This window comes from Amphibalanus amphitrite, unplaced genomic scaffold, assembly GCF_019059575.1.
Source record: "Amphibalanus amphitrite isolate SeventyFive unplaced genomic scaffold, NRLGWU_Aamphi_draft 000276F_arrow, whole genome shotgun sequence".
NCBI lineage: Eukaryota > Metazoa > Arthropoda > Thecostraca > Balanomorpha > Balanidae > Amphibalanus > Amphibalanus amphitrite.
This window is the reverse complement of record NW_024881771.1, coordinates 655393-683349: the sequence shown is the minus strand read 5'-3', so window position 1 is coordinate 683349 and position 27957 is coordinate 655393. Positions and strand designations below refer to the sequence as shown.

At 52.7% G+C, this 27957-nt stretch overlaps 1 protein-coding gene across 3 annotated transcripts; it reads left to right on the top strand.

Annotated features, from left to right (window-relative positions):
* Nucleotides 1–25: 25 nt before the first annotated feature.
* LOC122387181 (kidney mitochondrial carrier protein 1-like) lies at nucleotides 26–27957 on the top strand. 3 transcript variants are annotated; one of them, XM_043377106.1, is made up of 9 exons: nucleotides 26–304; nucleotides 15781–15888; nucleotides 17783–17927; nucleotides 19356–19492; nucleotides 22633–22775; nucleotides 23407–23531; nucleotides 25951–26011; nucleotides 26301–26417; nucleotides 27107–27957. In XM_043377106.1, the coding sequence occupies exons 2-9, from the start codon at nucleotides 15813–15815 to the stop codon at nucleotides 27224–27226; spliced, it is 924 nt and encodes a 307-aa protein (XP_043233041.1). In that variant the 5' UTR covers nucleotides 26–304; nucleotides 15781–15812; the 3' UTR covers nucleotides 27227–27957. The 3 variants fall into 3 exon arrangements, with proteins under 3 accessions (XP_043233041.1, XP_043233042.1, XP_043233040.1); XM_043377107.1 differs by lacking the exon at nucleotides 26–304 and adding an exon at nucleotides 7524–7639; XM_043377105.1 differs by lacking the exon at nucleotides 26–304 and adding an exon at nucleotides 12517–12924.

Here is a 27957-nt window from a genome sequence, read left to right as displayed (position 1 = left end):
TAGCTCCCTGCCTTTTCGAACGTGACGCATGCGACGAATTAGTCTGCTGTCGGCTCGCGCATTTTTTATACATTCGTTGCGCTGCAAGCTGGTGGGGACTTGCCGCTCATTTACAAAAAATACTCAAGGTTTTGCAATACGCTCTTCAAGTAATCTGAAAATTCATTGAATAAGGCTTGATATCTGTGTGAAGCCACTCGTCACGGTCAGCACCGCATCTTGTGGAAACTCTTCGCACGTCGCAGGTTCCACTTTGACTTCCTGTGAATTCGCCGTCGAGCCGGACAAGCGCCACGCTGAAAAGGTAAGAATTTTTCGTACAAGATATGTCTAATTTGATCTTAAGGTGAATAATGACATAAAGGTTTACTTATTCCATTGGCTACTGAGTGCTAAGTTCGGACGCCGGTGAAAACAGGGCGCTGGAGGGCATATTAGTCACGTGACATTTGAAACTTCTCCCCCTTTGTCTGCCTTCTACAGGCTAAACGTCATGTGTAAATTTCACGAACCTTGATCAAATCGCCCCAGGCGCCCTGTTTTCACCGTCGTCCCCAAGGCCTCGTCTAACATGTTAACTGGGGGGGCCAAACCCCCGCAGTCATCGACCTGGCCCCCCCAGTCAGGGCAAAAAGTCACTACTGGGGGGGCCGGCAATAGCCAAGAGGGAAACGAATTTTTTTCGAGGCGTCAGTGCACATAGAAACAAATGCGTAAACGAAACGATGCAATGTGAGCACATTGAAATACCCCATTACCTAGGGCTGTTGTGTTTATTTTGTTTACCTGAACCATTTTTTTCGCTCAGCAATACGTTACATTTCGTCTTTGTTTTCAGGCGCCCAACTCCGTGTCCCGGATATTCTTTTTTCATTAATTTAGTCTGAACCTTTTGAATGGAAGGATTCACAAGTACAGAGCCCCCGCTAAGCAGAGCTTTACGTTGGCCCTGCCCTCTACCCTCCGATCGCGCAATTCGTGATCTATGGCAGAATTTAGAGCCCAAAGTTTAACGTATGCACATAGCCGCGCACGGCCGGTCCCCTCACTGACTTCGAATGGCTACGGCCTGCCACCAACCGTAACCATACTCGCCAGGAGGCTCATAAAGATCGAGCGGTGTCGCGCTTCGAACCCGGACTGTTATAACCGGGACGCGTGCCCTCACCACGCGGAGTCCAAGGCTCTACCGGCAAAAATTTCTCCTTTAGGTATCAATCTGTTGTTTCTGTCCTCGGGGCGTCAATCTCTTGCTTTTGCCTATCGTCGACCTCGCTATGCGGCGTCCAACTTCTGGCTGGACGGTCACCGGTGTGCGGCAAGAGTAGCTCCTAACCGTAATGAAGCAGGCTCCCGTTTTGGGTGGTCGTACGTAGGCGCAGATGCCAGATTGGTGGTCTGTCTGTGGGGACGGGAACTCTGACAGCTGGATTATCTAAAAAAGTCGGCATGGAGTCCTGGAGGGCAAATGCCAGCCACTTAGGGTCCCAACGGGCCTCAAAGCACTACTATCTTCATTTTTGTTTAGTTTAGGTATAGCCTCTGTCGAAAATCCACGGCGATTACGGAGAATCCACCTGAGAAGCCATCAGTCTCCAAGTTGATACACAGGCATTACACTGGTCTGAGAGGGCCCTAGTGGGAAAATACGGTCTCCACTAAGATTGACCCTTAAAGCCTGGTATGGATCATATAAAACCGGTGTGGGCTACCATAGAGGCCGACGTAGGTCCAGAAGCTGGCATTAGCCCTCAGAGATCGGCATCGAGCGCTCAGAGGGGCCCATCAGAAACCGATGTGGTTCGCAAAAAAAAAATATATGCGTTTGGGCCCTCGACATAAGGCTCGGCATGCAAATTCTTTAGACAAGGCACTGCCACTCAAACACACGCTCAACAACGAGAAGTGTGATTATTATTGTCTGATGGGGCAATGTGAGGAGGCTATAAACTAATATACAAGCATGAGTCGGATGGCCGACTACTTTTTTTTGTTTTCAAAAAAAAAAAATATTCATGGTGTCAGGGCTGTGATGAAAAATAAGTGGTCTAAATCCGTTGAGAAAACAGGATTTGGGGGTACCCTAGGTTTGGCTCCTTCAGTCTCTGGCCCCCCCAGTGAAAATTCCTTAGACGAGGCCCTGGTCGTCCCTAAGTTCAAGTTGAAGTTGATGCCAAAATTACACCCACTAGCCAAAATAGCTGCGAATCGGTGAAACATGCTAAAATTTACATATATAAAAATCAAAACGTCCGTATGTATGTATGTAACGCGTCAGTCACGCTTGGCGGGCTATTGCTCCGGAACGGTGCGGGCTACGGGGGTGAAATTTTGGACTTAAGTCGGACGCGTGCATCTGTTTGTCGTATTAAATTTTGGTGGGGGTGGGTGCGGTGGTTTGCACGTGGCGGGCGCATCTTTGCGGGATTTTGGGCCGCGGCCGGCGCCGAGCAGACGGCACGCGCCCTAGGCTCAGATTGTTCGCTGCGAAAATGAGGGAAAACAGAGCCGGAAGGTCACTGACCTTTGGCAATGAATACCGGAACAGGGCACCGCCGGCCAGGAGGAGTCTCCAAATTTATTCTGGCCATAACTCGGCCGCTACTGGGCCGATTTTTATGAAACTTGGTTTATTACGCTGCGCGTAATGCTGTCCCTCTTTACGCTGCGCGTAATGCTGTCCCTCTAGTTACATATATAAAAATCAAAATGTCCGTATGTATGTATGTAACGCGTCAGTCACGCTTTAAGGGCTATTGCTCCGGAATGGTGCGGGCTACGGGGGTGAAATTTTCGACGCAAGTCGGACGCGTGCATCTGTTTGTCGTAATACATTTTGGTGGGGGTGCGCTCGCCGGTTTGCACGTGGCGGGCGCATCTTTGCGGGATTTTGGGCCGCGGCCGGCGCCGGGCAGAGAGCACGCGCATTAGGCTCAGTTTCTTCGCTTGCAAAACTGAGCGAAATCAGAGCCGGCAGGTCACTGACCTTTGGCAATGAATACCGGAACAGAGCACCGCCAGCCAGGAGGAGACGCCAAATTTATTCTGGCCATAACTCGGCCGCTACTGGGTCGATTTTAATGAAACTTGATTTATTACGCTGCGCGTAATGCTGTCCCTCTTTACGCTGCGCGTAATGCTGTCCCTCTAGTTTACTTATATAAAAATCAAAACGTCTGTACGTATGTATGTATGTATGTAACGCGTCAGTCACGCTTGGCGGGCTATTGCTCCGGAACGGTGCGGGCTACGGGGGTGAAATTTTGGACATAAGTCAGACGCGTGCATCTGTTTGTTGTATTAAATTTTGGTGGGGGTGGGTTCGGTGGTTTGCACATGGCGGGCGCATCTTTGCGGGATTTTGGGCCGCGGCCGGCGCCGAGCAGACGGCACGCGCCCTAGGCTCAGATTGTTCGCTGCGAAAATGAGGGAAAACAGAGTCGGCAGGTCACTGACCTTTGGCAATGAATACCGGAACAGAGCACCGCCGGCCAGGAGGAGACGCCAAATTTATTCTGGCCATAACTCGGCCGCTACTGGGCCGATTTTGATGAAACTTGGTTTATTACGCTGCGCGTAATGCTGGACACCTAGTATGGAAATGAAAATTATTGTCATTTTCATCAGTGCAGTGTGATAAGCCATCAATGCTTGTAATATTTTACATTAAATAATCATATGACCAGCTCCACCACCTGTGGTGCAGATTGCAAACCCTTTTGCTAGGATTTAGGAATGACGAATGTTACAGACTACAAAGCGTGGAAACAGGGTTGACCAGTTGCACTAGCTACTAGCTAGGGTGTCAACTGACAAATCTGCAGTCTGCACGAGTCCCAACCTAGCAGACTGGGAATCGGCACCACTGCCAGAGTGCACTGAATATAAGCAATCCTTAAATGTTTACCACCAAGGGTAGGTATTTGCACTTTGATGTGGAAAATTACAACACAAGGCTGATTATTTGGCTGACCCTACTGACTTTACCTGGGTCTCTCATGCATCAGTTGTGTAGACAATGATGTAGCAACATGGCCACTTCCATATATGGTCAATTGTGCTTCACCCCAGCCAGCATTATTACCTTGGCCCCACATTGGGCCAAGGTGGGCCACTTGGTGGGGCCCACATAAATTTGTCCCTGGGAAAATGGTGGGACCCATCTGGGCTGACCCACAGGCCACACGGGCTCAAGATGGGTACCATATGGGGCCCACGTGGGCCCCATATGGCTGCCCACATCCAGCCCACCTAAACCCCACTACATGGGCTGCCCACGCAGTGCCCATGTTTACCTCATCATACGGGAACACCGCGTGAATGCTTGCAAAAATATATGTTCACCAAAATTCCTGGGTATGCCCTCCTATATGGTGCAGACAATCTCATCTCCAAGCACTATGCATGTCAAAAAAATACATGGGCAGCCCATGTGGGGCCCACATGCAGCCCACATATCTGCCCATCTCTAGTCCATGGCCCACCTAGCCCACCATGCCCATCAACTACTCATATGGGGCCCATATGGGCATGTTGGCTGGGACTTCATTAAAAGATCTGCACCATGACCCAAGCATTGTTTTGGAAGTGTTGTGGTGCAGTGATGTTTCAGAAAAAAATGATTCTGGACTCTGGTTTGGGTTGGGCTGGGATATTAGATTCCCATACATTTTTACAAGTTAAAAACTTGTGATGAGTTTATACGGTTATTACACAATTGTTAAGCTCATAATGTTAAGGTTAACCTATAATAAGCTGCATTATCAAATTCTGTCTTGTCCCCTGCTCAATGAACTATTCTGTTGGATTGCCCACTGGATGATATTAAAAACAGGCATAATTAGTTTCTGCCATTTTATTTATAAACCAACAAACAGTGGTAGTGAAAACTGAAATGAGGCAGGTGTGTACTGTGGCATCCATTCATTCCAGTAAGTGTCCAGCACAAGCAAGTTTTAATTATCCACCCAGCTGGCCATTCCCCACCATGAGCCGATATGAACTGGCCCAGATCCGTTCGACCGCTGACGTGGACCAACGTAGAGCATTCTAACCCGTCGAGAAAGGCCTTTCACACCAGGAAAGTGGTATCGGCCGTATCGGCCGTCCGAGGCGGCGTGTCCCGCTCAGTTACTGCCATTGCCAGAAGTCGGTGTCGGCCCCGCCCTGGCGGTGGTACTGTCCTGCTCACACCACACCACTACTGATGGCCCGCGCTCCTGGAGTGGCGCCAAAGCGCCGGTCGGTGGTTGCCAGCCGCTGAGCACTCGACCCACACACGGTGGCTAGGTCAGCACTTAGCCGTAGCACCAGCCGAGTCTGAATAAGCACTTGTGTTGATCACGTTCGCTCTCCTTGATTGCATGTGACTTTTCTTTCGTGGTTTCGTCACACCTGCATTTTGTTGCGGAAACCGGGTGTTCTAATCTATCAACTGTTAGAGATGAGTTTGTGTAACAGAGCCCTTGGCCTACTGAGAAGACAATGTTTATCATATCAGCGCGCCTGCCACTCCAAGGATCTGCATATTCTGGTGTTCGTGCGGATATTTTACTTCTTATGCACGCGTTGGCTGTGATCCCGGGTTTAAAGAATTGCCTGCAAGGCTCCGTGAAGCAGCCCACTCTCCATATTAACTTGTGACCTTGTGCAATATAATAATAACCATTGTACTGATGTGATAACTTCCATTAGCCTCAAACCAGTGGTTGGCTTTTTGGCCAACAGTTCTTTCAGCTGCTTCATTTGTTTGCTACTGGCACGTAGCAAGGTTTAACGTGTCTTATTGTAAGACATTTTCAAGTATGTAGTTTTCGTTGTCTGTTGTCACTTGTCGCTTTACTATACAGAGCTGTATCGGCTTCAAGCTGCCGTCGACTGTTCCGTTTGGTAAGCTCCTCTTCTGGACCGCTGTGCCACTTCTGACCGCTCGCGGTCCCCGGCCGCCGCCGGCGCCGTGGACCGCTGCGCCGTGCCGCCGGCACCGAGTTGCGACACCACGCCTGCCCTACGTCCGCCCTCCGCCGGCGCCGCTGGCAGACCAGCCTGCGGTGCGCGCTCTGTGGACCAGACTACACCCACCGCGTATGTGGTCCGTCAATGTGTATCGCCCGCCCGCAGGGAATATGACTGGACCGGCCATGCAGGCGCGGTCGAACCATGCTGCGACGCGGGTTGGTGTCGACGCATACCATTGACGCAGCGGACACGGGTGAGCCCTGCCGCTGAACGATCATTGGAGGGTGAGCGTAACCGGCTTATCTGGGCCCATAGACAATTCAGAGGCGATTAAAGTCTCCTAGCACTATTGTTGGGCTAGCACTCGACATTGTTGTTGGACTCGAGGACGAGCTCTGTCTATCATCGCCGGAAGTTTGTGTTGAAATCGAAGTCACACTGAGCTTACATTGACTATCTATGGACTATCTGGGTATACGGTGGATGGTGCACCGTGTCAAGCTGGCAGGTTTCTGTTGATCCCTCAGCTGCTCAGGCTCGTTGGTCCGGGGTGACGCTATCAAAGTGTGGATTCTGATAATGTCATCAACAGTCGTGACGAAACTCATGATATATTGATGACGCAGATTGGACGGACAGGGGAGCCAATCTAAGGACTACAAGGTTTGAGCAAGCTCAATGTAAACAAATTGCCGTAGATTGTATCGCGCGCCATCGCAGTTCACAGATGACAAAGCGCCACGGCCACTGTCCATAGCGTAATTACCTATCTCACGGATAGCCCTCAATCTTGTTTCGTCTCGTGATCTATTCAAGTGGGTGCTCTGCTTGCCGCTTTCGTCCTTTAGGAGGTTACGCCGGCCGTCTCGCTACTTGGCATTGCCTTCGTCGTATCACTTTTCGGGGAATATTGGAGCTGCACCGAGTTGAGGGAGTGGACGCTTCTCGGAATGGTAACCGTTAGCTCGTCGTGATCAATACTGTTGAGCGGTGAACTGTCTACCGCAGACTTGTGGAGCTGATCTGTGGAAATTTCGTATCTCCAGATTACCTACGCAGTTTGTTATGCTAGTGTAGCCGAGATTGTACAGTAGGTCTACAAAGCAAATCCCCGCCACCAGTGCAGGTAGCTTATAGGGCTGCTCAGGCGCCGCCTGCCCGCTTATGGTGGGGACTTATTTTGTAGACCTGTTGTACACGCAAGAGCTGATATGTCGCTTTGGTACCAGTTCATTGGTTTGTAGTAATTTTCTCATTTTGTTATCTTCTGATCTACATTGTGACTTTTATTTTTCTTGCTGTTTTATAGTTCAATTCCTGAGTTAGATGGCCGTTGGCCCTGGTCAGAGGTGTCGCTGGGAGTTCCGTGGTCAGACGAAGTCACCTGGTTATGGCTCTGAATGAGATCACACCAGATCAGGCGTGCTCTCCGTGCTCTGGGTGAGGAAGGTCAAGTGACCGGACGTCGGGCGGGCGGGGCTGACCTTTAGTAGCGGCCGGGGTCGTCGCTCGTCGGCGTCGGCGGGGGAGGGGTCAGTCGGTACCGTCGGCGGTCGGTCAGACCCGCCAGACGAGCGGTGGGTGGCGGCTAGTGAGGGTGTTGGTATCGTGTGCTCGGACACCGGGTCAGGTCAGGTGACGGTGAGGGGTCGGCCGACGTCGGGCGCTGCGCATTATTCCGGTGAGTAAGCCGCCGGTCCGCCGGCCGTCGAGGACCCGAGCTGTGTTTACAGTGGTACTGCGAGATACGGCTTCTCAGTATTACTTGCGTAGACACAGCGAATCAGCTGCTCGATCCGAATTGGAATGTCATGCTTAATTGCCATATTTGGTTATACAGGGTGTTGCAGCTAAATTGGGAATTTTTTCCGCTTACACTTAAAGTGGCATAACTCAGTAGAATGAAGAGACAGAGCTTTCAAACTTTGAACGTGTATTGACGCACATGTTCTCTACCCTCTCACTCAATGTGGCCACCATGAGCCTCCTTCACCATCTCCAGGCGGCGTCGGAACGCGCCGCACGCGCGCTGAGCCTCCATAGGATCGATGCTGCTGGCTGCCTTCTTGATGGACTTCTTGAGGCTCGAGATGCTGTCATGGGCACGTGCGTTGGACCTCTCCTCAATCGCGCTCCACATCCAAAAGTCGCACGGATTTAGGTCGGGTGAGTTTGGAGGCCACGTATCCTTTGGGACATACAGAGGGATCTTCCGACTAAGGAAATCCTGCACCCTCCGGGAAGCATGAGCTGGAGCCGAGTCCTGTACAAGTGTGACTTTCTTCAGGTCGTAGTACTTCGCCATCCAGGGCAAAAGCACTTCTTCTAGGATGGCCAGATACTCCTCTGCGCCGATTCTTTCTCCAGCAGGTATGAAGTGAGGGGGCATGACGCGACCGTCGCTCGCGACGGCTCCGAACACCATCACAGAGGCTGGATTTTTGCTTATCATCACTGGTGGAACATCACCGGGGTTCGAGGCGATGACTCTTGAGTTCCGGCGGTTGGCAACTTCGTCTACCACAAACTTCTTTTCGTCCACAAAGACTCTCACGTCTCCTCCATGGTTCTTGAGCTGGTTCAGAACCATCGGGACCCTCTCCTTCCGTAACGCTTTTAGACGCTCCGTCAGAAGGTTCTGCCGTTTCCTACTATACGACCTCATCCCGAGGTTCTCCTTGACAGCCCTGCTAATGGTGCTTTTGCTCACCCTTCGGTCTCGCGCTAGCTTACGCATTGAGACACCTGGTTTGGCCTCAATAGACCTTTTCAAGCCCGCGAGAAACCGAGGATTCCGTTTGCGGTCACTTCGCGGCGCATGGGGACGTCTACTGACATCTCCTCCACCGTCCATAGTAGCGACAGTGCGATATACCGTAGACTTCGGGTATCCTGTTGCGATAACGATCTCTTTCGCGCTTTGTCCAGCGCGAACTAATTCAGCAACTGTACATCTACGCTGTTCCTCCATGACTGTTATCGGTTTTCGTGCATCAAAAATATTAGCACGTGAAAGAGCATTGTTGAAATAGTATCATGTCAAATTTTCAGCCATATCCTCCAAATAACAAAATTGTGATTAGGTTACGAACTTTGTCCCAATTTAGCTGCAACACCCGGTAGTGTATCTAGGTGTAACAAAAAATTCGTGAGTTGAACTTTGCCCAGTTTGTATTGATTCTTAAGGACCTGTCTGGCTTTTTTAAGGGCAACAAAAACGCCGTCTGGCTCGCTTGGGCAGACTGGCAATCCTGTGAGACGACTACCTCTTGTGGAAGGACGGGGAGGACATAGTCGCGTGGGTCACTGACCGATCTTTGAACCATCTCAGGGTCCTCTGGGACCATGCTGTCGACCACCTTCCTCATCCCCTTCCCCTCCCGCCCCTCTCCTCCTCTTACGTGTTACGTAACCCCCGCCGATCGTCCAATTAATCGCTGTGTTCAGGTCAGCACGCTGCTCTGACGTCACAGTACCAATATCGACACGGGCATCAGCGCTGCATTAGTGATTGTCACGGCTCTATGACTCAGTGTCCGGACACATTAGCGCGCCGGCATTGATGTCGGGCGGCCTTGTCGGTCGATGGAGGTCGTAACTGGGCAGTGGGCTGGGTCGGTCGCCGTCGCCCGTCACCCCTCGTGCAGTGATGCGGACTAGCATCGGCAATTGGCGTGTCAGCTTGTAGCCGTAGACGGCTTTACGGGTGCTGTAGCCGCGGACTGGGGTTTTGGACTGATAACCTGAGTTGTGCTGAACGGAACAGAACAGATGAAATTGTTGCGCTCGATTGTGTTCAGGCAATCTGCGTAGGAGAGCTCATTGGTATCCTCCGAGTAAGAGCGCCCGCCTGACACCTCAGATCAATGGTGTTCTGAGAGGGTGAGCGAACTCGGTTGGTGACCCGCCCCCACCGCTCTTCACTCTCTAACTCTGTCCTCTGAGATCAATACAGCTGCTGCCAGCCAGCCGACAGGGCGGCGCCGCTTCCTCGAACCTTGGAGAGGCCATGGATGTCGATATCTAGGGCAATTGGAGTTACGTTCGGCACCTCGACCTAACTTATTCACTGATTCGATGTGTGCCGTGGCCCATGGGTATCCCTCGGGCCCAGAAGGTCGAGACCTGACGAGAACTGCGATTGTTCTCTTCTTCGACTGGATGAATGGCATCGTTGTCAGTATGATCATATGCAGTGGCGGCACGGGAGCATCAACAACTGTTGGGAGCCACAAGAGTGCCAGGAGGGACTTAAAAACGGCAGCATCTGGACCATCAACAGTGACAGGGACCATCAACACAGCGGACCATCAACAGTCGCTGCCACAGAGATCCATCAACATCTCCAGCAAAAAGTCAACAGATGAGGTAGTTCCGAACTCCGATGAGCAAAGGACGAGCGTTGCTCCTTTTTTTGTGGTTGTTCATACATCATATAATGCTCTTAATTCTGCAGTGCTGCACAAATGGTACTTACATTGACATAAGTAGGTTTGACCCGGGTATATCAGCCTCAAATATGGGATAAATGCAGGACATTTATTAATCCAGCCCACGTCTCGATAAGTACCGGATCGATCGCTCCTGCAAGTCCTGATGCCTGTCCGTCCCAGCGCTATCGCCCGCTGGTGTTTTCTTTTGCTTTGGTGTTTTCGTCCGCTGAAGTCCGATCCACTCATCGGCTTGTGCCGTCGCACAAGTTTCTAATGCCTCCTGAGTAGCGGAAGCTCTCAGCTGGAATTAACGAGGAAAAGATGGTTTCCGCATGATCTGCCCTTATTGATGCGTGTAATGCCCGATCAGCAATCTTGGCGTCTGGTCCTGGTAAGACGTAATGCGATATTCTACGGTTGTCTCTATTGGAGCTGGGCTTCAAGCTATTAAATTGTTGGCAGCACTGAAAAATGACCGATCTCAGGCAACTATCTCTCCATCGCTGAATTAGCTGATCTCTCACCCTGTCATATATTTCTGTCTGTCCTGTCATGGCCTAACGTTGTGGTAACGGACGTTGCCAAGCACAAGTCGGCGCCCTCCATTTGCACCCTTAATGCGCCTGTTTTGTCTTTTTTTTCTGTTATATATTATGTGCCTGACATCCAGTCGTTTATTTTTGTCGGTGGTGGTTGAAATGGAGAGCTGTTTTGCAGTATCACGCCGGGATGTCGTGCAGTGCACGACTCGGTGACGCCCAGCCCACGGCTCTGTCACGCCCTGTGCCGTGTCTCGCCTTCCCGTACCGGTTCCTAATCGCGCCTTGCCTTGCCAGTTGCCGTGCCGTGCCGCGCGGGCCATTTTCGTGCCGGTGCGTGGCGTCGGTGGCGTGCCGACTGGCCGTTTTAGAAACATCCGACTGCTCGAGGGTCTGGCGTGGAGCCATCAGCTCGACCCTGCCCGGAGACGGCGCGCACTCACACACAGGCCGGGGCGGGGGTGCCGCCCTGACCTTGGCGCCCGCCGCTGCCCCCATACCGTCGAGGGCACAGACGGGCGCTGTCCCCGCATCGGGTCTGTCAATGGTGCGGGGGGTGTCAACTGGGATGCTGGCCGGTCATTGAACGGGTGTCGGTGTGTGACCCGGGGCACTGACCGGTCACTGTGCCCGTGTCCGGTCGGAGACAGTTTCACGGATACTGACTGGTGACTAACTGACAAACGCACGGAAGCGTTGGCAGATGGCGTGAATAGTAGCGGAATTAAGAATTGAAACAGTTATAGTGCCTCTATACATCTAAGAGATCCCGCTTTTAATTCATTTAGGAAGCAGTAAATTAGGACAGTCAAGACGCATTGCCGCCCATCCGTCCACCACTGACGTCAAACTTTTTTCACCCAGCTCGCTCACCGATTTAGATCGCTCCGTTATGCCTCTGGTCACCGCACCCGGTCTGTTTATCTTTTCGGGAGAACTCGCGAGCAGACGTCTGGAGGCGGGGCTTACGCACAAGGCCGGCTGACGTCAGCACACGCATATGCAGTATCGACTGGTGTGCGGACGTCCGGACGAATGGGTGGGTGTCTCAGCGGGTTCACTGCACCTGTGGATGGTGGCTCAGCCCGGAGTGCGAAGTCACGAGTTCAAAGCGGTGCGGCAATGAGATGCCCGTCTCAGAGACCGAGATGAGGTCGGTAGAGACCATGTGTAGCAGGAGACGAGCATGCGTTTACGTCTGTTTTCGTTTATGGATATCTGAGAGGAGTCTTGAAGTACCGCAGAAGGCGGGCGGGACAGATGCCGCTGCACTGTCGGACGCTGTTGACCTGGGCCAGGAAATGTGGGACAATGGGGCTTCTCCCTTCTGTTTATCAGGGTTTCCTTACATCCGCCCCGGCCTCGCCAGTACCTTGCATTCGACCCGGGCTGTTAGGCTGTCAGGGACTGTCTGCCCATGGGGTCCGGAATGTTTTTATTGTCTAGAAAGTGCACCCGTCCTCGGCCATAAACACCGGCAGAACTCGAGAGTCTATCCCAGGCGGTCAGTTCCTCTCTGGCCACTCCTTCCGCTATATCCGTGACGATCCCAGGAACGGGCTCAGTCACCGGCTGCAGGAAACCCCACTGGCAGCCGCGCCGACTGGGCACGCAGCCGCCGCGTGGAGGCTGGCACCGTCACCGGTCACGTGATCGTACGAGCACGTGACGGGCCGGGCCGGGGAGGCGGGGCGGCCCCGTGCTCGGCTCGCCGGCCGGCCGTGAACGAGAGGCAGGTCTGTTGTCAGTTTGTCAGCTGCCGCGGTCACGGTCGGATCCCAAGTGCCGGCGTTTTAGCGGCAATTATATCGTTGTCGTGGACACAAGTGCAGTGAAAGTGCCAAGTAGATTGAAGTTAAAAGCGTATCTTTCTTTGCGCGTGATTCAGAACGCTTCACTTGCCGAGGACGGTGAAGGTTGTGCAAAGGTGGAAACACGGGAAACGGGACCGGACGATTGAACACATTCATCTGGCATTGTCGCTAACCCTATGAGTAAGTAAATCTGTTATCGATACTCCTTTACCCCTGTGAGAGGTGTATCAGTTTCGCCGTCACCCTGACCTACCCCACACCCCGTCCTTGAACCCGCTACCTCATTACAGCTCTGAGCTGCTCCGTTAGCTGGTGCGCCCGCTGACCTTGTCAGTAAGTGCCCGGTCCGGTCCCCTGCGGCGGGCCGCTGAGAGGCCTGCCAGGAATACCTGTGCTCTCCTTGGCGTTACGTAACCTCATGGCCCTGCGTGCGGGTCCGGGGTCATGCCGCGACCGTTCGGTTTGTAGAGTGCTGGTCTGTCAGAAGTCCGATCATCGGTCGTTTTGCTCCCATTATTCTTTCATTAGCTTATAATTTCTGTGCATGTTTGTGACCGGTTGTCCGTGTAGCCCTACCAGCCGAATCTCTGCTCTGAGCGTTACCGGTGGGCTACGGTCGTGTACGGACTGCGGCGGTGCCTGGCACTCGAAGGCGGTGTGTTTCACACTTCATGGCTTAACACCGCCTGTAAGTGTCAATGGGCTCACCGGTGCTCTTGGCGCCTGGCCAGCTACTCTGTAGAGCTACTGAGTGTCACACGTCGACACCGGCGCCATAGAGGCGATCCTCACCCGCCCTTAGTCAGTCCATTCTGCCTTGCCTCTCTCCACCTCGGTATGCCTCTGCCCGTTTCGCCCGACATCGTTCCGCCTCGTTCGTCGCGGCTCGACTAGCCTCGTTTTCGCGTGTTTCACCCGTTCCGCCGCCTCAGACAGCTGCTTTCCACTCTAATGTGGTCCGTCGTCCGTGTTCGGGGCGGCGGACAGCTGTTCGCTCAGGGTAGAGCTGACATGTTTGAGCGGTGTAATCACCGAACAGTGGCTGTCGTCCCGTGCTCAGTGCGGCTGACAGCTGTTCGGAGCAGTTCAGGTGTGTTCTGAACGAGTGTTCGCCAGCAGTCGGTATTTCTAGTTTAGGAAGGCGTATTGACAGCTCTTTCTGCTAACAGAAATCCGGTATTGTTGTATCAGCAAAGTGACACGGCCTTGAGGTCAGCAGTATTGAACATCTGTGGGATTTCCACCCACTCCTCAGTGTCTATCCAGGTGTGAGCCATTCACCCACGTCTGTGAACAGCTGTGGGCAGCCCACCCCGCGCTTCAGCCTGTGGACTGTCGAGTCAACCCACATACCTCCAGTCTGTGAGCAGCTGTTCGATTTGGGGCTGCCGACCGGACCAAACCAATCAGCTGACAACGATCGACGTGTGGGTCCGATCGACCGACAGAGTTTAACGGCTGGGGAAGCCCATCGCTGCACGACTGCCTCCCCTGACCTTACCCCTGCCGTCCTATCTGTCCGTGTGACTGGCTGTGTGCTGTGCTGGATGCGGTCTGTCTCACCGTTTCTACACCATCCAGCGGTCAGTTTCCGTTCTTTCTGTTTTCTTTCTTTCTTCCTTGTTTCAGTTTTTTTCGGACAGTCTCGTTCCAAAGGTCTGCCTACCAGTCTCCCCGTTGACTTGGCTGTTTCTGTGCTGCCCAACGACTTCGCTGTTCTTACTTATTCCTTTTTGCGCGGTGCGGTGTCAGTGACCTACGTCCAGCTAGTTGCCGTCCGAAGGACGAAGATAATAGCAGTCATTACCCGGCGTTTTCTAACCGCTCGGCCAGCCAGCCCGGTGAACAGTGCGTGCGCCGGCGCGGTGGAGCGGTGGTAAGCGGTGAGCGGCTCTGGCAGGCCTGTGCCTGTGGTCGGTCAGGCTGTGTTTGTGTGTTTGTGTGTGTTGGTGGCCAGGCGGGTTTGATTTGACGGACGGCAGAAGTCGGTGTGTAAGCCAGTCTAGGCGGTCTGGGTATGAGAGGATCTGAGATTCTGTCATCTGGGTGTGTCTGGTTTGTCAGTTAAACAGCCAGCTGTCTTATCTGCTGACCAGTGACCACCGATTGCCATTATATTATTTCCGTGAGTGATTTTAATTTCTGGTCAGGTGAGGCGTTTCTCCTTTCTGTCTGCTTTCCCCAAACAGCACTCGGCTGGCCGCTCAAATGTTTATGCTCACCACCGAAATAACGCCGTATCAATGAGATTGTGCCATACCGACAGCCTCGTAGATTCCTTTGGCAGGGCCGCCCTCTCCCGTATTCTCTCGTCCTTGCCTGCGCCTCTCGCTAGCTCGTGACTCGCTGACTCGTAGCGCAGCGCGTGACCACACCGTGGACACCCAGCGGCGCAGGTCGGGGACCCCAGAGCCGGAGGTGGGTTTTACGCTGCGCCGATAGCCGTTCCGCTATCATTGGCGGCTGACCAGCGAGGTGACCGCAATCCAGAGCTGTTTGTGTTTACTGCCGAGGTGCGGGGCTGACCGGCGGCTGGCACTGAGAGGGAACTACGCTGACCTCTGGCCATTGCTTGTGTCTGTGTCTGGACCAATAGTGGGCCGTGAGCCAGCACAGGAATGGGCACGAATGGGCTATCTGTAGGATGTGGGCTGTTTGCGAATCAGTGCAGGAATACCTGACCTGTGGGCTGCGACCCACTCCATTGCTCCAGCAACGTAGCGTGATTGTGCTGCAGGGTTCTATTCAAGCTCAGACCATGACCTAGGTGCAGGAGTACGGTGCTACCGTTCAGATTTATAACCCAGTACCTACTCTTCATACAAAGTTGGAACATGCTCTAGACTGACTGATTATTTGTTAGATATCCATTGGGCTGGAGTATGTGACGCAATGTGACCTGTTATCACGTCGTTTAACCTTACATATGTGACTGAATGTGTGACCGCTTCAACCCATATAACCCCATATGGCTCTATGGCACCTTGCGTGACCGATTTGACCCCTCACTGACCTCGTGTGACCTTTGCGTTTCAGAGCGGCGCGCGCCGGAGCGGCCGGCGACTAGGATGGGGCCCCAGTCGACCCGGCGCGACTGGCGGCCCTTTCTCTACGGTGGCATGTCGTCCTGTTTCGCAGAGTTCTGTGAGTATCTAGACACTGTGTGACGTGGGACGTTTACAGAGTCATCAGTGTAGCACGTAATGTCTTTGATCGCATGTGTGTGTAACCGTTGCGATATGACCGAGACGCCTAAGTTGCTTCGCTCAGCGCATTAGTCAACAACTTAAGAGGTTGAACCGTGCTTCCGAGACCTGACATTCCTCCAACCAATTATACCAACCACTGTTATACAATATTCCAGTCCAGAAGGTTTTTGACATTGTTCTCCACAATGACATCCACTTAGCTCGCGGAGAGCCAACTCCGAAGGCACGCCACGCACGCTGAACTTCTGAATATCAACGAACCGGCCCAGGCCTGTCCTTTGCCCAACATGACTGGACGAGGGCCTGTGCGCCGTGCGGTGCGCTGGAAGAGACTTTTGCAGACGGCGAACAGAAGCCGTAAAATTTCGCTAATAAATCATCGAGCTTTGACGCACGTTGAGACAGATATGTCGACGGTAGCCGACCAAATTCAAAGGCTAAATCTGTGGCTGAAGCTGTCTATTTAGTTTGCATGCAGATGCTAGGCTCATTGTCCGCAAAGTTTGCCCATCAACTTGTCTGTTTCAGACTACTTGGTCCGTCTCAAATATTGATGTTGATAAGAATGAATTCGTAATGATTGCCCACATTGTGCCTAGTTGCGGCATTTCAACTCGAACGAATCGTGATTGCATTGGAAGACACTGGGCCAATCCACTTTGTGAAGGGCATTACCACCACGCCAATCATACTCTCTGTGGACAAGTCCGACCAGAACAAACGCAGTTCCTTGTCGTGTAGCTATTGATCGTGTGACCTTTTCTGGGTCCGTGTTTTGCCGCCTTCTCAACAAGAATCGAGCTCAGCCAATATGGGTGTTATCCGCTGCCTGTCGCGCCTGTCGGTGCCTGCGTCACAGGGGCATAAGAGAGTGACTGCCCAGCGTTAGCGCTGTGCCACCGGGGGATACCAGAGTTAATCATCGGCACTGCGTCGTGGATGTGTCTGCCGATCACTACAGACGCTGTGCCTTAGGTGAATGCATAGTGTTTAGTGCCCTTTAGCGGTACTTTCCCGCCCTTGTAACATGAACTCTGGGGTTGACGGTATTATACCCGAGCTCACGGTACTGCTTTATTCATACTCTAGTCCGAGTCACGGTCGGTGCGAGGCACGCTCATGGGACATGATCACTGCGGATAGCCCTGGCCGGCCGGTGTCCAGGGAATTATTTATGAAGGATGTGTCTGCTGATATGTCGGTGATATGAACGCCTCACCAGGCTAGACTGTTGCGCTGGGCGGGGCTCTGATGCAGCTCCTTACAGACCGATATTACTTTTTTCTTGGCGCATTGATGAGCTTTTCGAGATAGATACATAATGACCGGAAGGCGTGCTGCCATTGACTAGCCCTGATGACAGGAATGTGCGCTGTCATCACTCCTATCACCGATCTCGTATCCAACAGCTGACCTACTATCTATCCGCTACCGCTGGAGTGACCGCGCCTGATCAATGCCGAGTGCTGAGCGCTGCTGATAAGCTGAGTGCTGACTGAGACTGGATTGTGCTGACTACGCCAGCACAATCCACAACGCCAGCCAACTGCGGCTACCGACTGTCTTCGGCCGCGTATTGTGCCTCCTGTCTGCTGTCTCTCGAACGTCTCATGTCCCCCTGCGTGTTATCTGCCGTCTGCTTCTGTCGCTTGCTGTCATCAGTCTGTATTTATTATCAGCTGTCTAATATCTCCTGTCTGGTTTTCGCTGTGCTATTTTCTGTCCCCTCTGTGTTATTGCGATCTGACGTTGACTGTTTTCTTGTGTCCTCTGTATGATGTCTGGTCTCCCTGTCTGTTCTTCTGACGGCACCTTATCGTCTGTTCCAGGCACCTTCCCGATCGACACTACAAAGATCCGGTTACAGGTGCAGGGCCAGCGAGTGGCCGGTCTGCGCGAGCTGCGCTACCGCGGCATGAGCCACGCGCTCGTCCGCATCAGCCAGGAGGAGGGACTGCGGGCTCTCTACCGAGGGTGAGTGTCAGAGTGTCTGCAGACAGACATCCTCCGCAAGAGTGCTGGCTGGTCCGCGCCGGGTGGGACCTGTCATAAATACATAAAGTCGGGTTTATCGTGTGCCCTGCTTGCTGCTGATATCTATGAAGGGAAAACTTACCTTTCGACTCTAGACTAATCTGCAGACTACTGATACTGATGCAAACCGGCCTGCAGATCTTTGGGTCACTCAACCAATTTTGAATTTATTGTCAGAAACTATGCTCATCTAATTCAGACATCCGCCCTGTTATGTGTGTTGATTCCCCCAAGTAATCTTGGATTCCCCTAGGAACCAACCGCACGTTGCTTTGGTGGCCTTTTTGTTATTCCCCGTCCGTTTGGTGTCTGTTAGCTATTCTGATGCAGTGGCGCCCCTAGAATAACAATAAACGTTAGGCCCTTGTTTGCGGAGCGCGTTATTCGATTTGCTGCTCAATTGATGTGCGTTAGCCGCTCTATTAGTCCCTTGGCACATATTGTGTCCAGGCGTTGTTTCCATGGTCCGACTCTGGAGTGTTTTTGTGTGTGGCTAGAATCGGTGAGCGATGAGCATAGCAGAGCACACTCTCCGTCCGTTCTTTTTTACATCAAAAATACACATGGTATCCGCGACTGACTGTCATGTGACTGCACTTTTCATCAATGATTGCTCTGCATTACAATTTGTTACTATAGTTTATTTTTCCTTACTGCCCAGTCTTTGTCTTTCCTCGACCTGCTCGTGGACCATTGTCTCGGCGCAATGCGGCATGGTTCGTCCGTCCCTGACCCGCCGTTCGCCCGGCACTCCTGCAGTCGCCCTCCTCGAGTCACTGGGTGCGGCTGCCCCTCCCGTCCCGTCCCGGCCACCGGGGCTGTAACGATCGAGCGGCCTCCGCCCAGCCCGGGTCGGGGCGGCGACCTTTCGCTGCAGGGACTGACCCGGCTGTCTCCCTGGAGATGGCTGTGTAATCATGGTGACCTAGCGAACAATCTACTACAGTCGACTGACGACGCAGTGTGTAACTGGTTCATATAGCAGGACCGTCCAAGCGCTTCGTTGTTCAGACTGATTTGGGGTTGAGACTGGGGGGCTGAAGTTCCAACTGAAGGCGACGGGTCCAGTGACGGTCGACTCCAGCCAGCCATCACGTCTGGTAAACAAATCACGGCCCAGTCATTCAGTCGCATCGTTTACAAACCACCCAATCGGAACAGTCTTGCTGGTCACTACTCGGAATTGTGGAGAGACTCAGGGACCTAAACATTCCGTCATTCCTTTGCAGTCCCACATAACTTGTCCATTCTGCGTTGTGTCCGCCCCTATGTCTGATCCCGCGTTCCCCCTGACCCGGTGTTTACCACCCCCCCCCCCCTGTGACCGGACGCCCGCCCCTGTCTGACCCGGTGTTGACCTCTTCTCAGGATCTCTCCGGCGGTTCTGCGTCAGTCTACCTACGGCACAATCAAGTTCGGCGTCTACTACACTATGAAGGGCGTCATATGTCCAAACCCTGCTGACGAGACGCTGCTCTCCAACGTCTGCTGTGCCATCGTTGCTGGTGAGAACACGCGCGGGCTGGGCGGGTTGCATAAGGTCAAATGGGTCGGGAAGGTCTGTCAGATAGGACACTGGGGGCATACGGGAACGTTTGAGTTCAAGGGGATTAAAAAGGGATCGCATAATGTCGTAGGGATCACCGACTTTTACGGGACGCACGAGACCACCATATTTTTGGTGAAAATTTGGTGCCATTGGGATTACGTGACACTCACAGGAACATTAAAGAGAAACATGCAAGGCCACATGATGCCACGAAGAGGTCACATGTGGACGCAAAGATTTCGTGGGTCATGAGGCATCTGATAAAACCAGGTTCGTGTTGGGTCACACAAGGCCACGCCGGGTCACAAAACTGTTACACCGGATCATTTGGGCGCCGCGGGGTTTGTCCACCTTCTGTATTACCGGGCATTGCACTGGCTCGCTCGGGTAAAAAAGACTAACGCCTAACGCAAACCGTATTCGCATGTCACGCTGTAGCACGGTTTACACTGACTCGCTCTGAAGTTAAAGCCATGCCTGACTGTTGGGGCTGCAGTCCGTTTGGTGATTGGTCGTGTATCACCGACCTTGCGGTCGCCTTATCATCACAATAAGTCGCCGGTGACCCCATTACACATGACCGTTGGGTCCAGCGATCATATAACTGGTTTTGTATCATGAGCCCCACGAGTCATCGGGTCCTCGTGGAGTTATTTAATGTACCGACGATGGTTTTAGCTGCACTTAGGGAAATTATCAGCCGGGATATGTTTTAGGATTGTGTACTGGAGCGAGCTCGTTTCTAACTCCACACTGAACACTGTGAGCAGTTATCATTAATGTGGGGTTGTCGACAGCTTATCTTTTAATCCCACCAAGTCCTCATTGCCCCCCCCCCCCCAGGGCACTGTGTGTTGTTCTATCATTCTAGGCAATAATACGGTCTGGGTGGTGCGCACTGTGCAGTTCACTTATTTTTACTCGGTTTGTGCTGTTTGGTTTAAGTTGCCTTACCTACGGCGCTACTCAATGGACTAGGGGCCACTCAGTGGACATTTGAATGCATTACAGTGCTGGGTTTCCTGCCCACTTTCTGCAGTTTTACTATGACCTTTCCCTTGCTCGCCGGACGCACTCGCGTGATTACATGGCGCGACCGCTGGTTGTTTGTGTCGGCAGGCCCGCTACCGGTCGACCCGTCGCGTGCTACCACAGTGTTGTGGTTCGTGCGCCCGTAATGACTTCCTGCGGTGGTAGGGAGGGCAGGGGAGTAACCCTTTAGACGCAATGTCACGGACTAAGGTCGAGTGTCGCGTCCTCCGGTGTTGGGTCGATAGGGCGGCCTTGTGGGCCCGTCTGCCTCCGAGCAGAAGGTCACCAGAGCTGCAGTGGGAGGGGTACCGCGCTGGTACGGGGACCCGCAGTTGCCACTGTACACGAACCCCGAGTCTATGCCTTCTGTCCTGTCCAGTAGGAACTGATAACATGATATCGACTGCCGGTCCCTGTACAAGAGCAGTTGAGGGTTTCTGTGCGTGCGTTACCAGCGGTGCCGGCAATCCGTGCACGGCCTTGCTCGGCTTTCGAGGGATATGCACATTGGTGGTATTGATTTTGTAAAGGTCGCCTGTACGGCACCGACGGACATTTGCCGGACTTGGTCGGTGGTTATGACAGTTTGAGTGGGACGAGACACGGCAGCACTTCAGGGTCAAGTTCGTGACACTGAATGAAATAGCCTAAGTAAAGAAAACGGAATATTGCAGTCGACATAATGCAGGGAGTTCCCTTATTTGATAAAGTTCCCTTATTAAAAGTCTTATTAAAGGCAGTATGATTTCAGTACGGAAAGCAGGAGCAATGTAGCTCACTAGCATACGCAGCAAATAGCAATTGTGTTGTCTGTTGAGACGTTGTTGCATATACGCCATGGATATAATTATTTTGCCTCTCTGCTCTTTCTTCATCGGATATTTTCAACTGGATTGGAATTTTGGTTAGCAATCGGTTCCATCCGTTCTGCGCAGCAGTGGCCAGGGTCTCGATGTTAGCAAACACAGCCTATAAATAGACGGCTGCTCTACATACTTTGACCAGACAGTCACCGCTCGCGAAATATCAGAGTTCAGGCGAGACTAAAGCCACTCCTGTCCAGGCCCTATGCATGCAACCGCAACGAAACGGTAGATCCCCTCCCCCCCCCCCCTTTACTCCTCAGCGACAGACACTGCTTCTCATAAATACGTGTCCGCATGCGAATATGCAAAACCGATCATTTCTAAGGCCACTAGTCGGCAGCCAGGCTCGTTGCCGACTGCCGCCCCATGCTAATGCTCCTCTATCTGGTCACGATACCCGGGTCTTGTGATGCTGCCGCCGCTTTATATTCTGTGCCAGCGATGACTTGTATCATGTGACGATGATGTGGGGCGTTCTCCCGACAGCGTGTGACGTCACCGCGTCACCGTGACGCCGCTGATCGTGCGGCGCGATCAGTGACGTGTGTGATGGTGCGGTGCGGTGCGGGTTGTGATGGCGCCGACTGCTCGTCTCCGTGAAAGCACGGTAGGCGGACGGACGGTGGTCGGTGCTGCCCCCCCCCCCATCCCCCTTGGTGACGGGTCTCATCCTCCTCCAACCAATAATGACCGCCTCTGAGATGGGTCTCGGCCTTCATACATCCAGCGCTGCCGTCCCCATATGCCGCCACCCCATCCCCTGGCGTCTCTTTGTCTCCCTTCTCTTTCTATTTTCCGTCCCTCTCCTTTCGCTGATCAGTTTCAGCCCTATTCTATAACGTCACTGCAACAGTATTCTCCGGCTGTTGACTGGCCTGGACACTCTAGATATCCTTCTGACGCGTCTTCAGAAGCCGAGTCCGCTTTACTCAGCACCCTGACGCCTTATCATATGACATGCTTTTCATTGTTTCATCTAACGCATCATCACATATTTTATATTTATCTACATTTCTTTTCCTCGAACATTTTCTCACTGTCCCCTGCCCACCGCCTTCGGATTGTTTCTTTGTACCATCCTCTGACGGCCCCCCTGGGTTCATTGGCCACGACGTGTCTCCGAGCAGCTGGTGTGAGACTAGCGCAGCTCTGGCGCTCGAAGACCCCAACCCACCAATACGTCCCTCTCTGTTTGCAGGCGTGGTCTCCAGCTCGATTGCCAACCCCACGGACGTGCTCAAGGTGCGGATGCAGGCGGCCAACGACTCGGTCCGCCAGAAGGGCATGGTGCGCTGCTTCTCCGACATCTACCAGCAGGAGGGCGTGCGCGGCCTCTGGCGGGTGAGTCGACCCGGCGGAGATCGGGCTGCTGAGTGTGGCTCTAGCAATCCTTTGGTCTGAAAGAGGGGAGAAAAATGCAGCCAAGACAGGGTTTCTTTAGCAGCGTGACTCTAGCGACGGGGCAGTGCTTGGACTATCGACTATATGATATGATATGATATTGGACTATATGATATGACTATCGATCCTCGTGAACTGGACTGCGCTTCCTATTCCGATGTATCCCTCCCGCTTCTTCTTTCTGAGGGCCAGACTCACGGTGGGACTCTGACAGTCCACCTCCTTGCCTTTACTCAGGGAGCAGTCCCACTGCGCCACTCCACTAACTGACCCTAACCCCTAACCCCCTAAGTCAGTGAGGGGACCGGCCGTGCGCGGCTATGTGCGCACGTTAAACTTTGGACTCTAAATTCTGCCATAGAACTGGAATTGCGCGATCGGAGGGTAGAGGGCAGGGTCACCGCAACAAGCTTCGCTTAGCGGTGGAACTGTCCTTGTGAATCCTTCCTATCAAAAGGTTCGGGCTAAATTTATTTAAAAAAAAAAACCTAACCCCCATAACCCCTCTATTCTCAGGAGGTCGGTCCCACTGCGCCACTCCCTTTTTCTAACCGTCAATTTCTGTTCTCAGGGTGTCGGTCCCACGGCTCAGCGTGCCGCGGTCATTGTCGGCGTCGAGCTGCCGCTGTATGACTTCTTCAAACGCTACTTCATCCAGAACGACATCATGGGCGACTCCACCGGCAACCACTTCGCGTGAGTTGGTTCTCCCGCCGGCCGCTGGGCAGCGCTGCTGTCGTGTGATCGACCGTCCCTCGCTTGGATTGGGGTTGTGCTGTGGGGTAGGGGCGCGTGCCGGTGCCAAACGAAACTGGAAATTTCGCTGTACCGAATTTGTCCAATGTCCGTTCTGTTGTTTGACGGGGCAGCGGTCGTCTATCGGACTAAATCAGGATACCTATGCATTGATGACATGCATTTAGTAGCCCAGTGGTTGCGTGGTAATTCTCGACACCTATTTACTAGAAAGCATCTTGACACACAATGTTGCACTTCGATGACAATTTTTTTGTGTTCAAAGGGTCAGACGGGCTTGGACGGGCCGCTGCCCTTATTCGAACTTCTAACGGACATTGGACAACCTTTGTGTGGAATTAGCGGACCGTTCGTTATTAAATGCTGCCGCAGAGAGATGCTTGGAAAGAAACTGACTATGGGGCGCTGAGCAACAGTATTGTGTGTGTTTGCAAGTTGTGCCTTAGCTATTTGAAACGTGCAATCCCACCTTTTATTGGTTTCACCTTAATATATTTTTCATTCCGAAAATTAATTGCTTGAGTTTGTGTGGTATGATTGCCTTGTAGTATTTAGTTATGTTGGGTTAGTTTACATGTTCGCTTATTTTTTCTCTGTTTTGTTTACCCATTCCGACCGTATTTTTGTCCGAACTTTATCTTGTTTTATCCTTGACATTTTCATGAGTTTTTCCAACATAATTCTTCTTTATTTTTGTTCTCTTTTGTGAGCAAAAACATAACTAAAAGCCATTATAATAAAAAATACATACAATCCAAACACGCTCACTTTAGGGGGGAATAGAACTGTATTTTTTCGCCTTATCAAATCTCAGGATGGATGCTTCTGCGCTTTCAACTGATGTCATTTTTTGGCAAATTTCCTGGACATTATAATCACTCAAGATACCAACATCCTCCCTTCCACTTCCCAGTTTCCTTTTTATAACTTCCACGCTGTGGCAGTGAGTTAGTTTATGGGCGCTTGCAGTTGTGTGTCCGAGAATCCCATAATCTGTCTGCGGACAGTAGTGCCACTAGCGGTTAATGCTGTGCTGCTGTCAGAAGCCAGAGGTACCTCTGCCACTGGCTATTCGGGGCAGCGCAGTCGTTGGCTCCCCCGTCCCAATCTCTCGCGGTACCCGCTCCCGTTCACCGGCCCTCCGGCGCCGTGTGTGTGCGCGTGTGTGTGTGTGTGTCTGCTGTTCGCGTGCCTCGTGCCACGCTGACGGCGAGCGGCGCTCGGCAGCGCTCGGCGGGCCGCCTCCTCGGCTCTCACCTGTGTCTATTGCAGACGGCCGGCCAGGCTCGGCGCTGCGCGCGGCGCCCGCAGCGGACGTCCCACCGGGCGCGCCTGACCTCGGGCGCTGAGAGGTCGGCGCCCGTCGCGTGTCGGCTGGTGGCGTTCAGTCGAGCACCGAACGCCACCAGCTCAGAGCTAACGCACAGATAAATCGCCTTCTTGTCTCTCTCCTAAGTTGCACGAGCTGACGAAGTAACGATAATATCATATTTCAAGCCGTAACGATAGTTTAAATTATGTCATTCGTTGAAAATTTTAAACAAACTGTTAACTGAAACACTAATTGTTTATTTGATAAAATTACACAGTAAAGGAAATAGTTCACCTTCAATTTCATAGGGGTTGAGGCCACGCCGGTTACTGCCTACTGGGTTATTATGGCCTTCTTATTATTATTGACGCTATGTTCACAACGGTTCAAGCTCGTAACCCTCAAAAGTTTTAGCCTGAAGGGCTACTGGAGTTCCGCGATTTAACTAGCGAACTCCTTTTCATTCAGCATGTGTCTTGAACAGCTACGCTGCGATAATATTCAGTTGACTCCTTTTTCCATTCATTTGGCTCTTGGTTTTTAAGAAACAAAGTGGATAGGGGATGAGGTTTAGCCCCTTTTACCCCTTCGTCAGCGCATGTGTTTATCTGGACACGATTAAAACATATTTTGCCTTGAATTCGCTTATATTTTTTGCGATGTAAAGCAATATTTAAAAATGTTTTCAGAAGGTGAACTATTCCCTTTCAGTTTTGCCGCCACACAAGTTATGAATCAAATTTACTCTATTGTTTTGTTTTAGTACCTAGATGCAGTTTGAAGAAATACTATCTAATTAACAATACCTAGCGCCTCGCATAACTTCATTTCAACTATGGGGTACATGGACTACCTTTAGAGGTCCATATGGTACCCCAGACTGTGTTTTCTCCTTTCTGCGCGGGCCTACAGTCTGGCCGGGGCTGGGCAGGAGGGACCGGGTGGGACGGGGCGGGAGGGCCTGGAGAGGACGCTTGCCCCGTGTCCGCCTATTGGGCGGCGCTGCCGGTACTGAGCGCAGTCGCTGACTGTATCCCATGTCCACAGCTCCAGTCTACTCTCCAGCCTGGGAGGAGCGGTCGCCTCGACTCCCATCGACGTGCTCAGGGTAAGGAGGTGCACTGGAGGAACGGGCATTCCGCGAGGGATGTAATGTCCGACTTGTCCGTGCAATTAATTCTGCTGCCAATTGTACCGGTTATAGGGATTTTTTTTCTGGATGAAAGTGGGCCGATCCGTTTTCGTAGCACCTCCCGTATAACATGGCTGATTGATATCGGCCAGCATAGCTCAGTTCGCCTTGTGAGACTGCTGAAAGCAGCAGCCTGTTGCAGCTGAGCTTCTGTTTGTCAGGATTTCTGCATGATCTTACTGTGGTTGTTGCGCGCTACCCACAGACACGAATGATGAACCAGCGCGCGCTGCTACACGCCGGTCCGGCGGCGGCCGCGGCGGCCTCTGAGGGCGTGGTGCCGGCCCACTTTTACCGGAGCAGCCTTGACTGCCTTTACAAGGTGAGAGAATGACAGAGACTCAGGACCTTACAGTCTCGACTGTACAAGGTGGGTTTAGGGCGGCCTCTGAAGGCGTGCTTCCCGCCCACTTTTACCGGAGCAGCCTCGACTGCCTCTACAAGGTGGGTGTGGGGCGAGGACTCAACTCAGGACGTCACAGTCTCGACTGTACAAGGTGGGCTTAGGGCGGCTTCTGAGGGCGTGGTGCCGGCCCAATTTTACCGGAGCAGCCTCGACTGCCTCTACAAGGGGGTGTGGGGCGGGGATATTTTCATCAGAAGCGCTCAGACTCTTTGCAAGCTTATGATGTCCGTCACGGGCCTATAACAGTCGTAGGAGGGCTGCTTCGACTGTCTATGGAGGATGGCCGACGGGACTGTCGCAGCCATTTGAGTAGGACCGAGACAAAAGCTTCGGTGTTACATTGTGGGCTCACGAGGCCGAGTCTGCTGATTATAACGCAATTTGTGGAACAGGATTTTTTTAACCATGCATAGATTACGCGCAAATAACTCAAATGTCGGTCAATGACGCTCACGCTGTTTTTGATGGTGTTAGTCCTTGTCATCAGCCTTCTTTCTTCATCAGGGTCATCTCCTTCATCAGCGTCCGGAGCAAGTGGAGACCTTTTTGCCTGACCTGTGACCTGTTCCGACTGACATTTGAGACCCTAATTCTGTCTGTTTCAGACGGTGCGGTACGAGGGCTGCCGGGCGCTCTACAAGGGCTTCGTGCCCACCTGGCTGCGTCTCGGCCCGTGGAACATCATCTTCTTCGTCTCATTCGAGCGGCTAAAACAGCTCTACTAGGCGGCTGGTCGGCGGGGCTCCGGGAGTGTGGAGCACGTCCCCACTAGTTCAATTGGTTCGGCGTGGTGCGGCCCGGGCCGCTCGGTCCGGCCGCGGGGTGCCAAGGCTGTGAGGACCCGCGGCGCTGCGGGCGCTACCGACGAGTGTTCAGTGACGAGTGTTCACTGCGATCTGAGTTCTGCCGGGCGGCGGCCGCCGGTGGGAGCTGATTGGTGTGTGAAGCTGTATGAAAGCTGTGGCTGGGTGGAAGGCTGGTATGAGAACGCCGTGGATGGGAGCTGATGTTAACGGATGTGACAGAGTCGGAGAGTGGGTGGCTGCGTGTGCGTGTGTGGCTGTCAGCGCTCATCCCGGCAGTTTGACGAAAACGACCGTGAACAACATGGACAGACGCCGTCGAACACGATCGGTAGTCGCCGTGTTCTCTTCAAGCATTATTCGCTCATGGATGGTGTTTCCATATTGGGGTTGCCAAATGTCATTTTCTCGCCTCATATGAACGCTGGTCGATGTTCAGGCGCACTCTTGCCCTGCTCATCGACCAATCACTGTACCATCTCCCTTCATGGGCAACTTTTCTCTGAAACGCTCGAGCTATTTTCAAATGTAATCATGTGTAAATCGCTTTAAGAAGTTGATCTGTTTTTGTCGAGTGACGGGCCGGTCCGGAGACTAGGCGTGCCCGCTTCGTCACTGTTTCAATGCTCTGATCAATAAATCTGCAGTATATT